This window comes from Sprattus sprattus (genome assembly GCF_963457725.1).
Source record: "Sprattus sprattus genome assembly, chromosome: 18".
In the NCBI taxonomy this organism is placed as follows: domain Eukaryota; kingdom Metazoa; phylum Chordata; class Actinopteri; order Clupeiformes; family Clupeidae; genus Sprattus; species Sprattus sprattus.
In genome coordinates this window covers 14,853,789-14,868,578 of record NC_137916.1, presented here as the reverse complement: position 1 = coordinate 14,868,578, position 14,790 = coordinate 14,853,789, and the positions used below count along the sequence as shown (strand labels likewise).

The window sequence follows — 14,790 nt, the reverse complement described above, 5'->3', positions numbered from 1 at the left end:
AAAATATTAAATGAGAATACATTTACATATAGTACAAATGCCTCCACATTACATGAGACTACAACATGATCAAGCATAAACTGACATTTTACCCCTTTACATTTAACATAAAATATCATGTAGGCTAATGTTAAATTATCCTGTGTAGGATATCACCACAGAATGTGTGTGAGAATGTCTTTGTTGTACAAGAGTTTCTCAGTACTACTTTCTCCATCTTTTAAAGCCCATGAACATGCTGCATCCATAGCACATGGTTACCATGAAGGCAAATATCTGCGAGAGAAAGACAGGGCAGTGAGGCTACATTTTCATTGTATACTTCATGTTACAGTGGTGAAATTTACACACACATTTGTAGCATAGACCTTTCAGTGGTAGGAGTAGGAAAGCACTCATAAAACATTAGTATTACAGAATTAGTAGTATTACTGATTTATAGTTAATGTAAAATTTCAATAATTCAACCATTACATCTTCAATACCAGTCCACATGATTTGATTTGCGTTGAATGAAGATAGATGATAGATGAAGTCTATGTAGTCTATAGCAACTTTTATGTAAGATTAAATATCTATTACTGTTTTTTTCTGAATGCTTAAACACTAACAGAAGCACTGTCTTCTTGAAGCACTGTCTTCTTGAAGCACTATCTAACACTTACCTAAGGCTTTTACTAAGTGTACGAAACTGAATGCACGTTCCCTGCTTTTCACTTAGATTGTAGTTTTATAACACACTTTTTACGTGAGAACATTTTGAGAAAGAAAATCAACTTTTCCTCTTATTTGTATAAATAGTTGAGTTATGTTCGCAATACACATCCATACTCATACACATTTTGAATAACCCTGTGCATGTGTGTTTACTACAAAACTTTATTGCAAAAGGCTATGCCCTGCACACATAAAAAGCTATCAGTGCATAGTTGTTGCTTAGTGTTCTTATTCTAAAGATGGTTTGTGTGTAATGTTTTATACTGTACAGCAAAAACAATTTTTAAAAGAGTTTGGAATTGCAGGAATTGATTGCTTTTGCAAGGATGTATAATGTTTTGCTGGTCTGGTTTAAGGTTTTGTGGTTAGTGTGTAGAGTTTTGCAAAATAGCCTATAGTTTCAAAGCCTTACAAAACTGTAACACAAACATTGAATGATCTAGTGGTGACTAAGTAATAGCCTTGAGGTAGTCCCAAAGGTGGTGTTGTAACTAACATAACACTCAAGACCCAGAAGAGACCCAAACAGGTCTGATGCTCAGCAGTGTCAGCAGTATGGGAGGGGGCTGGGGCAACAACACATTCACTGTCTGAGCATAGCAACTCCGACATTCTCACAGGAGTCCAGTTCTGACGTTGAAACACTCAGGCCCCTGTTTTGAATAGGTGTAATTATTGTTTCTGACTGCTAATGCACCGTCACTGCCAAGACTCATCAGACAGGGCCTAGTCACAGTGGCCACACACAAAACAGACTGCATAACATCCACTGTTGTTTAGCTGAGTAAAGGCCTCTGCTCTTTCACCTTAGTGTTGCTATATAGCACGCTCTACTTATCAGTGACTTTGTGGATCAGGGTTGTCAGTTCATAGTTCAAAATGTCACCTTCAAATCACCTTCTAATGTTCAGAACAAACTGCATGCATATGGTACAAGTCCTCTGACCGCTCTCTTCTCTCTTGCTGTGTTTTCATATACTTTTCTTCTCAACTTTCCTGGCTTTCCCAATATTTCTTGACCACACTTCAAATATTCTCATCTTTACCTCAGTGAGAATGAACCCACATCCACATGTAATCACTTGCCGGGCTTAGTTATGCTGTGGTAACTGAGGGTGTGCATTGGGTGCATGCATATCTTGGTGGTGTATTGTGTAAGTCATACAAAGAAATACAAAAATCAGCATAAAATACTTACAGTAGCTGCCACATTAATGTTGTACTGCTGAACACTGAGGACTGTCAGGATGTTCCCACTCGGTATGGCAGTGACATTAGTTAGCGTCCACGCAGATGTAGTTGCAGCCTCCAGCAGAAAAGCACCAAAGTAGCAAAGAAGTGCAATGAAATGGTAGAACATGTCCTGCAATAAAAACACAATGAACCTTATCATAATTCATTTTTCAAGAGGAGACTGGTTGAAGCAGACTGAATGTTTAACAGCATAGGAGATCGGTCCCTCTTGTACTTCTTTAATACTTTAAAATATTTACAAGAATAATTAAAAACATCATTGTGTCCTCAGTAACTTATGTAACTTGTTTGAATTTCATAGTATGTGTTTTTTTATCTGATGTTTTGGAGCAACTGTTGCTGATGCAACTCTCTTGTTGCCAGACCCACTTAAAATAAGTATTATGTAGTATACTCATTTGGGTGAGAAACCTCTATGTTCATTTATCATGATCATAAAACAGACATTACTCAGCCACTATGGTGCCAGGGCGGTAGAAAAAAGACTTAGGAACTGGCACATCTTTCAGACAGTGAAACTGTGTTTTCAAATTCTTTTTTAACCCATGTGAGAGCAAGGCGTGGTGATATGTTTGTTTCTCATCGGCCCTCAGGGTGTTCTTTTAAGACTACCCACAACCCACAGCTTACATTTGGTTTCCTTCATTTTTTTCAAGGGAGTAATCTGAATAACTCGGTTTTTGAACTAATTAATATTGACCTAGATGCAGCTATATTCTTTGCAAGCATACAGCAGAGAACTATGTCTTTAGAAAGACATTTGCGCCACTCCCATTGATTGAAAGGTACAGTGTGTAGTTTTTAGTGGCATGAGGTTGAGGTTGCAGATTGCAACCAACTGGAGAGCATTCTCTTACCCCTCCCTTTCAAAGCATGTAGTACAATCTACAGTGGCTGTCAGAGCGGGTTGCCACTTCCAAAATTATGTCATCTTCTACGACTGCCTCTAATAGTTTGGCAAGTGACGAGGCTAGTTCAACTGCAATACAATGTAATCCTACGGGGCATGCATCTATGTCATAGTAAACCACATTTTCCCGCCACTGACAGGCTCATAACGTAATGATAAGTGTCTGACTACATGAAAATGATGCCTACAGAGATAGTCATCGGGAGATAACTATTTTATCATAAATCCTGCTTACGTTCAAGCAGACTTACTGTCTAAACTCTAGTTAGATAGTAACGTTGGTCACTCCATATGCTGGGCTAATACCAAAGTCCTTATAGGCAAGTCTCGCCACTCAGCAGCCATCTTGGCAGGGCTTCCGAGCAGCTATTTCGGGCAAACAAGGTCCGGCTCCTATCTAAATGAATGGGGAGAGATCAGGCTCCTATCTTAATGAATGGGGAGAGATCCATAACTACACATAGGATAGTCAAACAGACATTAAAAGTACATCTCACCAATCCACGTTTAAATCTGACATAAATGGTGTGAACACTTTTTCTCCAACTGCTTTTTGTGTTGAATTGCTCACTGCGCATGCCCCAAATTTCACGGTATGGCTATTACTATAAAAACAATAGGAAATAAACAGAATGTGCAAGGGAGGCTAAACGTCAGTTATGCCGTTTCCAACAATATGATTAGATCTCTATAATACAGGGCAGGACTTCCAGTTACAAATCCGCCATATTTAGCATTAAGGATTCCCTCCTATTTCTCCCATTCCTTTTCCCAACAGTGATTTGTCTCCTCCCATATAACATCTCTGCTTATATGCAAAGTGAACTTAATGCTGACATCCAACATTGTTTGTTACCTTTGTTGACATCCAACATTGTTACCTAGTCTTTAAATAATCCAGTACTGCTGGTTTTTTCATTTATTTAAAAAGCACACCAGATAAGTATCCATGAGGTTGGTTAAACTGTTAGGTGCAATGTAAACTGTAAACATTAGTGTGGCTGCATAATGCTGGCATTGAGCATTTGCAGCAGCAATATTGGTTGTTGTTGAATCATGGCTGTTGGAAACCTGAAGGTTTTTGAGTTCTCTGAAGTGTTTCCCCATTCATTTAAAAAAGGGATGAGAAAACGAGAAAACAAAGCAACAGCTGGGGGGGATTGAAAACATTTTTGAGCACTGCACAGGATCAGGACTAATACAGAACTAATTGTACTTGCCTCTCTGCACTGTTTCCCTGTCAAAAGTACTCCTTCTAACATACATTGCTCTAAACGGAGTAGCTCAGAATTACTTCAAGAAATGAGTTGTCCCCAAGACCACCCAGAGTGCAGGTCTCCAAATTCCAAGAATATCAAAAAGCAAAATAGGAGGCAGAGCCTTCTGCTATCAAGCCCCCCTCCTGTTTGAGAAGTCGACACCCTTTCCAACTTTAAATTGAGACTAAAGACACCTGGCACCTGTCGCAAAATACTTATTTCTTCTTGTCAGCCCTGTTGTTGGGTTAAGCAGCAGTGGGCTACAGACAGTACCTGATCTACTTGCAGGAACCCTCTGCCTATGTCTACCCATTCCCAACCACGCTATCATGCATTTATTCTACTTCGTTCATGAATCATCTACACATACTCTGTGCTAGCCTATTTACCTGTAATGTAAATAATTGCCACCATCAACACAGTTCCCGTTTTGTATTGCTCCACTTACCCTTGCAAGATTAACATTACAGGAACACTATATACCCACTAAGCTGTTCTACAATACTTGAATGCTCTCTTCTCATCTTATCCACTATCGATTTGTATGTGTTTTATGTGTATCTCTGTAACTGAGATATAGCCTAGGCCTACAGTATAGGGTTTGAGAAATGAAAGAAATATGAACAATATTCCTAACCTTGCCAATGGGGTTCTTCTTACTGCAAAAGCCCTTTAAAGTTACATTGTCATTACTGTGAACTATAGGCCAAATTGTGTTGTGGCAGAGGATAGTAAAATGATGCTCTCACGCAAATCTTAACCGCTGGCTTAAGGGTTATACAGGGACGGCATTCATTGAAGATTTTTTTTACTCTTTACGATTGGCCAGTGACACATCCACAGTGGTGGTGCGTTGCTAACCTACACCTGTGATAATCATGTAGTCTTCTAATGGCCAAACGGATTCTTCGTTCCTGGGTGATTGACGACGGTTGACATGCAAAACGGGCAACTTATATCGTCATCACTTCATCATTTAAACTTAGAAAACAAAAAATCTAATTCAACCCACCAGGAAATTCCAGTCTGTGTTGATTCGATCAGCCAAACGAAGTAAGAACAAAAGCAGGTATACCGTAGAGCAGCAGAACATGGTTATGGATACAAACATCACCCAGCCTTGCAGCAGAGGCACGGGTACGTTGGACGACGCCACCAAGACCCATACCAGTCCTCCAAACACCTGAAAAAGAAAGTGTAGAATACTTTCAGCGACAACATGCGTATATTTCATAAAAGCACAACATTATGTGTCAGGGTTGGTTTATCAAGTTTATCCACATCGTGCGTTTCATTTGTTCGATACAAAAATAGCACTACAGGATTTCCCACTTTGGTAAACAGGAGTAGGCTTATGTCTAGGTGTATGTTGCATTACGATTAAGTGTGTTCTAATAGTAACGGGAAGTTCAACCGTGCTCGTCATTAGAATCGATAAGGCTGGGCTAACTTGCCAGATTCTTACCATGAGCCTTCAACTTTTACGGGCTGGCATAAGGCCCGCACCTGTTCCCCCGTAACCTAGTGTTCACCATTTTTGTACTTACAAAAGATTACGCCCTACGACATCTAAAGACACCAATATACACTACACTAAATAGCTATTTTAGTTGGAAATATGTCTTCCCAGTTCTAGATCAGATAGCTTTGTTAAAAATGTTCCGTAGCCTACAAACAGCACTTACTATTTCTAAGCATATCAAGGCTCCGGAGTATGTCCTCAATACATCAGGTCCCAAAGGTAACGAAATCGTCGGCGCTGGGAAAGACGTAGCAGCATGATTTGTCGGATCCGCCATCCCGCCACCATTCAGATAACCTCAACAAAGGACTCAAGGATAAAATCTGCCGGAGTCATATGTCACGAACAGGTTGGGCAGGTGTACAGCCACTCCCATCCACTCCCAGTCTTAGAGCTTACTCTGACTCCACAGACACCTGTTCTGCGTCAATGCTTAGCTGACACACAGATTTTAAAAGGAAAATAGACCTATTATTGTATCTTTGTAGTGTGTGAAATAAGCATTCAAATTATCATTTTCACTTCCTACTAAGTGGTTAATATTTAGCTACGACCTTCATGGGTGGGCCTTCAGTTAAGTAAATGTTATCTCAAAGAAAGAAAATTCCAAGGAGATAGCAGTGAACTCTACATATTTACAGTAGAGGCTACAAATAAATTCCTTGTAGTGCCAGTTGCTCCATATTCCATTTTGTTTGCTTAGCTTTGCCTACAAAACAGACTATTCCTAGGATAGAATGAGATACAATTAAGTTATCCATGTCTTAATGTAGTGCAGTTTCTGACTTAAAGGGGACTTGGAACAAGAGGAATTTCTGTCTCAAAACTCTAAACATTGTGTTTCTAGGCAGAGTATGAGTTAATGATTACAACAAATGAATAAGCAAACCAGGCTACTGTTTAGATAACCTATTGTGAAGTGTTGGTCTTTTCCCAGATCCAAATCAATAATACAAAACCGTAAAGGAAAAGAGTTTTGCTACCCAGTAATGGTAGTGATAATGAAATGTCTTGCAAGGCCATTTTCTGTTATACGCTATGGACAAAAATGTCTGGCAAATACCTTAACTATAACTATTTTACAGTATTGTGTACTTCCACTACATTAATATATGCAATACTGATTTTAATGGCTGTCTTTGGGAAGAGGACATTTAGTAGTCCTGTGTCCTTGTTGCAGTTATGACATTGTAGTAATGATAGTAACTTAACAGTTTAACTGGATGATGAATTAGACAACATAAAGCTGTGTGAACATATAAGGCCTATTGCTGCTGGGTTCATAGTAGGGCACAGAAGTTGTGAGGACTGAATGTAAGGGTTTCATACAGCATACTTTGGACGAGCATTTCAGTGAGGGGTCACTTACAGTGCATGAAATTAACCTCCATCTGATGTAACTATATCCATAAAAACACTTGTAGTACTATAATGCTCGGTTCATAACTTAATTGGTTCATAACTTCTCTGAAAGGACCCAATTTTTAGCCTGAGCTGGCTACATTAGTGTTGGAAATAAAAGAGTATCATGGCTTCGAAGTTTCTAGAGTGTTAGAAAGGAGTTTCGTTGGTAATGTGAAGTCAGTTATTTTATTTATTTGTTTTAAGTGTTAGGATGGTCTTTCAATAAATCATATATCCACCCCCACCAAAAAAAACAGCATACTAAAGTCCCGTTATGGAGCTTTGCTGTGTTATATATGGTGTCTCATAAGTTGTCATAGCAAAATTTGAAGTGTTTGAACATTTTGTGGGAGTAAAGACTGTGCTACATATACAAGTATGCATAAGAATACAAAACTTAAAACACTAATGAGTGGCTATGAGGTGAAACAACTCTTCAGTGCCCTCCTTCATTAAGCCCTCCTTGTTGTTACAGCTTCAGTGTGATGGGAGATGTCCTTGTTGAACTCGCACACGTAGAACATGCTGACATGGCAGGACACCTGGCTCCACTGCCCTGCGCTGCTCAGCTCCACACAGCTGCTGTTAGAGGCAACTCCCTGCGGCTCCCCCGCCGCCCAGGCGCTGTAGTTCTGTAAAGGACTCTGGTCTGCATACACAGCCATGCCCGGTTCTTCGCTGGTCTGTAATCCTATGAATACGCGAGTCAGACCAGCCTGAGTGACATAGCCTGCTAACACTGAGTTAGACTCTTCACTCTTGGGCATGGCCAGGGTGCCGCTCCGTAGGTTGCAGTTGACCAGAGCATCTTGGTACTTTCGGGCCTCTCTGACAATCAGGTACAGCTTTTCCTCTGTCTCCATGATGCCTAAGATCACTATATAAAACAAACAGAAAGGTTAAGACATTTTTTTTGCAGTTTTATAAAAATAGTTGTGGGCTACATAATAAAACGCTGTAATCTCATGTACTAGCATGTCTATGTTAGAATGCATGTATGATTCTACAATCAAATTCTATTTATGTAATGCCCCTGAACAGATGGCTATTGAACTCAGGCTCTGTAAAGCGCCTAGAGACAATTGTATTGTTATGGCGCTATATAAATAAAATTGAATTGAATTGATTTCAATTCCCCAAGAAACACTAGAAATAGGATTGTAAAGTTAAAAGTGGCTGTGCAGTGGAACACCCTGTTATCATCTACGATGGTTTAAAAAACGATTTTTATAGCTCACCTAAATGACTAAAGTATAAGGGAAATCATGGCTTACCATTCTTTAGAAACTTAATGGCATTTTTTAGCTTGTTGATGTTGATGTCCATCTGGCCAACAACCTTTCTGTATCTCCCACAGTCACAAGTTGCACCTATTTTATTGAATCGTGTATTACATAGTATTTATTTGTGGTCATACTTTCAGAGAGGACTATCATTATTTTCTTCATCAATAAAGCAGGATTATAATTTAAACATGGTTTATGTGAAAGGCCACTACGTGGTATATGGGCTAGTTCTTTGTTTGTCACCATGTAAATTACTCTCAGTATAATAAAATACTATTATACCTTGCTTTCCTTTTAGTCCTGAAGGTCCCTTAGCACCAAGATCTCCCTCGTACCCTGAAAAAGACTTGACTTTAGTCACATTACTTTGGATCCGTGGAGTAGTTCCACCTTCAAATGTTGAATTGTTGTCATGCCCTTTGTCTTACACTTTAGCAGATAATTGATGACATTTACCCACAAGATGGCAGCAGCCGATAGTGCAGCAATGCTCAGGAACATTAAAAGGTACACTACTTAAGGTGCATGGCTCTTTCCCTCTTAGTAAAAAAAAATAAAAAATGGGAGACAATATACTCCATAATGATGCATGACCCCTCAGTGGATTTTCATAAACAGCTTAAAGCAACGTCTCTTTATACATAGTGGCTGAATTTGATTTTTGAGTGAAGTGTGACACAGAATCTGACCTGAAACCCATCTTACATGAGGCTCCAGGAAACAGATCTGTGGAGGCCACCTGGCCAGGAGCGAGCTCTCAGTAAACACGTGTGATACGCATTCATCAGAGGAGCCGTTCCCTTTCCAAAACCTAATCAGCAGGGCATGGCGCTGAGGAGGCAGGAGTGCAGAGGTACAACTGCTCTCAGATGGGAGACGTAAACTCAAACAGACAGCGGGCTGTAAACATTTTGTTTTCGGCGGCCTGGTCTTGTGAAAGCAAATAAGATGAAGGTTTATCTCCGGAAAAGAAGCTCAGGTCGTGCCAGGGGTATCACATCACACAAACAGTAGATGTTAAGGGGCCTCATCAGCGGCACTGGCTCCCATCCAGCATAGTTGATTTAGAGGGCATTATCACACAGGTCATTATACTGAGGGGTCTGGGCCTCAAAATCAATCTCAGTGGAGGTGACAACTTCAAATGTATCTATCTAGCTATCTAACGATATATATATATATATAAATATACTATACTATATTTTATATATTATATATAAATATACTATACTATATATTTTATACATACATAAAACAATGAATAGATGTTGACACCGTGACAGAGCCCATCTCACTCTGAGATGGATGTTGTATGAAACATACGTGTTTACCTTTGTATCCTACTGGCCCGGTCTTCCCTGTCTGTCCCACTTCTCCTTTACTCCCAAGCTCTCCAGCCAAGCCTACACAGAGACATGGGGCAAGACCTTGAGAATGTTCACCAAAAATAAACAGATATGTGCTACAGATGGATTTGATTGTTGGTGATTACACGGCACAGACGCAATCGACACTCGCTGATTTGTTGTAAATAGTTTGTCCACTGCATGGCTGAAATGATTAAACAACTGCTTGACAAAACCATAAATCTTCATTTAGTAGATGTTTCTATTTTTGTTCATGAGTTACTAAAATTGCGAACAAGACTGTGTTGGTGGCAGCAGTTGTAAACCACTGGTTAATAGGGTTCAGAGTGTGCTAGAATGTAGTGGGGGATTCAAGATTCAGAGCTTCAAATGAGCCTCACAGTTGTCTAAAGTAAATGATTCATATCAAGTTAAGAGGGAATATGCATCACCGACAAACAATTAACACCGAAGCCTGAAGTAGACCTGGTTAGTGGTGTTTTGCCACACATGATGTCATGATGTTGAAAAGTATATTGACGCAGATTGAATGGAACAGTAATTGTCAGTAATTTCACACAGCACTTTTCTGACTGTTTTTCCAGAGTTACCCTAATTGCTTCTCTAAAATGAGACCCAGTAAAGCTCCACAGGTATTTCCTCTCGACTGCACGCTTTGCTGAGTAAATACAGGGAGGATAGCACTAATAAATTAAATCTGTGGAATGGAGACACGGTTGGAAGTCTCAGAAAGAAAGTGCGTCCTTGGAGTTTTTTTTAATTGTAGAAATGTATTTCAGTTTTTTTTGTGTCTGGTTTCTTGTGAAGGTTGGACCTCACTGAGGAATCACATTTCCTTTGCTATTATTTGGAGTGATTCATGGGAACTCTCATGCTATATCAGATGAGAAGGAAAGTTTTTGGATATAATTGGCTTTTCCACATAAAGCAGACATTTCTCATCAAGATTTGTACCCTGTGAAAAGATACCTGGTATTTTGAAAAAAAAAAAAAGGATCACCGTGTTCCTTTTAATGTGCCCCATGTTGTGGTGTTTCCGAAATCAAAGCTAATTGCAGTCTGGCTTCCCCTCATTTTCTGCTTAGTCAACGGCGGGGGGTGAGAATTCTGTAGACTCACTGTGAGAGCCAGCCTGCCTCTGTCAAGCTCTGCTGCCAGATGAAAACCTCCAAAACATATACAGGACTTTCAAAAGTTCAGTGTCACTGCTAGTTTCCAGTAACAGATTTACTTCTGCTAAAGGATGATGGCATGATGTTGCTGCAGGCCTATAAATAAACTGGAGCCCAACCTCTACAAACACTATATGGCATACAGCATCACAGAATAACAGACACATCTCTACACTTTGTTGTGTTTGGAAATGACTGAAATGTACCCTTCCTGGCAGAATTGTTCATTTCCTTTACACAAGTAAGATGGATGTTTGTGAATCTGAGTGAGGGGGGGGATCTTATTGTTCCGTGTGGCTTGTGTGTAACTGAGCGATAAAATAAACAGTTTGCCTGGAAGGGGATGTGCAAGCGCGAAAGCCGGAGTGCCCACACCACCTCCTCTCCCCAACACATGGCGACACCACGGCCGAATACCGCAATTAACACGTCTGCCTGCCTCTGACGAGACTTTCCCCAGGGGAAGAGGTGGTCTGGCTCTCTCCGAACCACCGACATTCAACTCCTTCTACACCCAATTAGGGCAAGGCGACGTCACCCTGACGACTGCAAGGTCAAATACTGTGGGCACTCAGAGAACACCCACCGCACAGCAAGAGCCGTTGCTATTAATGGTGATTTTACATTTTGTACATTGCTCAGAGCAGATATTTGATAGATTAACTAATTTAGAAAATATTCTACATAAACTGGCAAACTCTTTTATACTCGCTTATAATGATATTTGTATGTATACCAATTACATATTTGTAGTGTACACAGCGTACTTTATGTTAAGCTTTATAGAATCATTACATGCTCTCATAATATTCATAATAACATAACTAATGGCCTATAATCTGAGACTGTGTGGAGGAAAATGCTGTATGGAAGTATTTGAGGGTGAACCTTATTGTTTTGGAGAACGAAACATTCCAGTAAGCTATTTAGTAAATTAAACCTATCGTGCAGGGAATGCATATATTTTTCCTTGGCAAATTTTTAACCATAAAAGGCAATGGCAAAGTTCTTTAAAGATGAAAGTGTTCTGCTCAGCCATTAAAACAGTCTTTTTTAGGATCTGAGGAAAGGAACATGAAAAATGTGAATGTGAGACCAATTTTACTTTTTAAAAAACCCAAAAAATGTTCAAAAATAACAGTTTTTACTACCGGAATAGTGAGGCCCAACCCCTCTACTGAATTGTCAGAGCCACATCAGTGCAACGTCATTTGCAGTAGCTCGAAATCCGAATCTAGAGCACTGATGTCATGAAACCCACTCTGTGTATGGCCATGGTTAATTCGGGACTCCTGCAGCCCACGCCACTGTTTACTAGGCTTTCAAATTAGAAGATTTGCATGCAGTATGCTGGTTATTTCTGGCCCCTTGTAAATACTCTGCGCCCCAACCAACTTCCCTTTAATCTCCGAGCATTTACCAACAACCCCAGTGACATGTATGGGGACAGACCTGAGAGAACTGTTTGTGCACACACGTGTGTGGGTGTGTGTGTGTGGTGGATGTGTGGTTGTGTGGGGTGTACTGGGACCTTGACGTCCGGGTGGTCCTGTCTTTCCCTGCTTTCCCTGTTCGCCCTCCTGGCCAACCTCGCCATCATCACCTGCCAAGGAGCAGAAGTGAAAGTTACAGGACAGTGACAAAGACGAGAATAGAGACAGACACTCAGACCCTAATAGATCCCACTTACAGTAGAAAGAGTGCATATCAGAGGTCTAACAGACTCAAGGACAGAGACCCCCACAAAACCGATGGAGACAAGACAAAGCATAGATGACCATGTTTGAGATGGGTCTTAACCAAATAAGCATGTCTCTTGGAGTCCAGCTGTTTAAATACAGACAGACAGGCATTCGATAGGCCGACATGCTTAACCCACTGGCGCTCGCTCACAGAGGCAGAGAGAGAGAGAGAGAGACTTTTCCTCAAAAAGCACTTTTTTACAGTTTTCCCTGCAGAGGCAGAACATGTGTTCAGCCAGTGCTTTAGGTGACTTTTTGCTCTGCAGTATGTGCGGGGCCAAGAGTGAACTCAGACTAGGCCATGTTTACAGCAGTGGGTGTTGTTTTATATGATAGAATAAGAGCTGACTGCATGACTGCACAGGCTTTCACACGGCTAATTTAGCTGAGGTTACTTGTCCTGCTGACCGGACTTTCACATTCACATAAAGAAACACATAAACAAAGAGATACAGTTTTGCACTAACACCACTACTGCCTATAATATGTGTCTCTCTCCCCCCCATACACACACACACACATGACAGCATTGTCTTTCAGAAGACCGCGCTGCAGATCTTGTGGAGCTTACACTTCTGCCACAATCAGGGTGATTTTTATTGATATATTGATTTATAGTTTTGAAGCCATATTTTAAGATGCACCATCATCGTTTTCCCACATTGGTTGGCTTTTAGTACATGCATTGGCACTTACTCCGTTTGTTCAAACTAGCGTAACCAAAGTTGTGGGCAGCTTTCATCAGTATCACTGTCAAGACTTAATCAAAACTATTAATACTGGCTTAGGCAACAATTCCAAATATGCAACACAGAATTATATTTCCAACCGTGCAGTTTGCAATGTCTACATATTTCAATGTGAGACAAATAAAACACCAAATATCTGGTAGCTGACCTATGGTTGTCATTAGAAAAATTGAAACGGCTCAGAAATACCTTTTGATCCTGGTAGAAGGGTATTTGAGCAGACCTCAGTTGAAGAAATCTTTGAGACAACAGAGCAGAGAAGAAAGAGCAGTAGGAACTGGCTGCCGAGAAGTTGGAGAGCCATGTCTAATTGGGAAATTAGACAGAGTTCCCAACTAAAGGACAAAAGAACGGCTCCACTCCCACCCGTTTACCAGAACTTATCACTCTTCTGTCAAACAACACTGTCCAGACCTGGCACTCCCTTCTCACAGGGTTTTTTTTTTGAGAGGAAGATTCTGGTGAACAGGGTATTGAGATTTGTCACTTGGTCAGGGTTTTAATGCTTTAATTAAAAAATATGTGAAAGAATGTAACGCCATTAATCTTGACATTGGATGTTTATGGAACACAGATGTTGACACCCCAGCCCACTTTATGGTTTGAAAATGAAGTCAAGTTCCCAGTGATCATGACTAAACTGTGTAGTTTATTTATGGCCGCTTAATCAGAGCTGTGTTCTTCTTTGTTGAGACAGTGTCATGCTTTTGTCAGAGTTTGTGGTCTCATTGTGTGGAATGTGTCATCACTAAGGATTGTCTTGTAGGAGCAGGGTTAAAATCACAAATGTGTTTGTTTTGTGTTTTAATGAAACAAGAGTGGGGAACCAGTGCACAATTACTTCTCAGGTGCTCCTTTAAAGTTTAGAACGGGCGTTGTATTCATCTCAGTAGTTCCTGAAAATGAAGCTCCCTTTGTTTATCAAGGGGAGAAATGCTCCCTTAATGCACCACAATCACCATCATCTATTGCTTTGAAATAAAGAGCCCATCTATTGTCCCATACCCTAATCTACTTTATATTCCTATAAAAAAATCTCTAAAAATGAAATAGGGTTTGTTTAACCTGTGGACCTTGATTCATTTCAGACCTTCAGTTCTGTGTTTCATTTATCTGAAATGAGAGTTCTGGTAGTGTTTCTATCATAGAGACTGATTTGTCCTAAAAACACAATTCTATTGATCTGCTTCATGCTGTTTAGTCCATGTTGGACAAGGTTGCTGCACTGTATTTCCAAAAACGACAAAGTGGAAGCTCAAATTGAAAATGATTTGACGTTATTTAAAATAATGCTGAAAAGAGAAACATTTCTTCAGGTTCAGTGTTTCATGGATGAGCTGAGGTATGGTGCCAGAAAAGACAGTGTAACATATGAATGGTGATAGTTTGAATGAAAAGAAAAAGCATA

General features: G+C 40.2%; 2 protein-coding genes across 2 annotated transcripts; both read right to left on the bottom strand.

Annotated features, from left to right (window-relative positions):
• Window positions 1–204: 204 nt before the first annotated feature.
• mal2 (mal, T cell differentiation protein 2) lies at window positions 205–5,939 on the bottom strand (the record flags this gene model as incomplete). Its single annotated transcript, XM_080857203.1, has 4 exons — window positions 205–276; window positions 1,916–2,080; window positions 5,153–5,323; window positions 5,826–5,939. 4 exons carry the CDS (start codon window positions 5,937–5,939, stop codon window positions 205–207), a joined length of 522 nt encoding a protein of 173 aa, XP_080713329.1.
• A 1,579-nt stretch (window positions 5,940–7,518) lies between these two features.
• On the bottom strand, window positions 7,519–13,686 carry colec10 (collectin sub-family member 10 (C-type lectin); the record flags this gene model as incomplete). Its single annotated transcript, XM_080856015.1, has 6 exons — window positions 7,519–7,943; window positions 8,341–8,436; window positions 8,635–8,688; window positions 9,684–9,755; window positions 12,423–12,494; window positions 13,572–13,686. 6 exons carry the CDS (start codon window positions 13,684–13,686, stop codon window positions 7,519–7,521), a joined length of 834 nt encoding a protein of 277 aa, XP_080712141.1.
• Window positions 13,687–14,790: the final 1,104 nt, after the last annotated feature.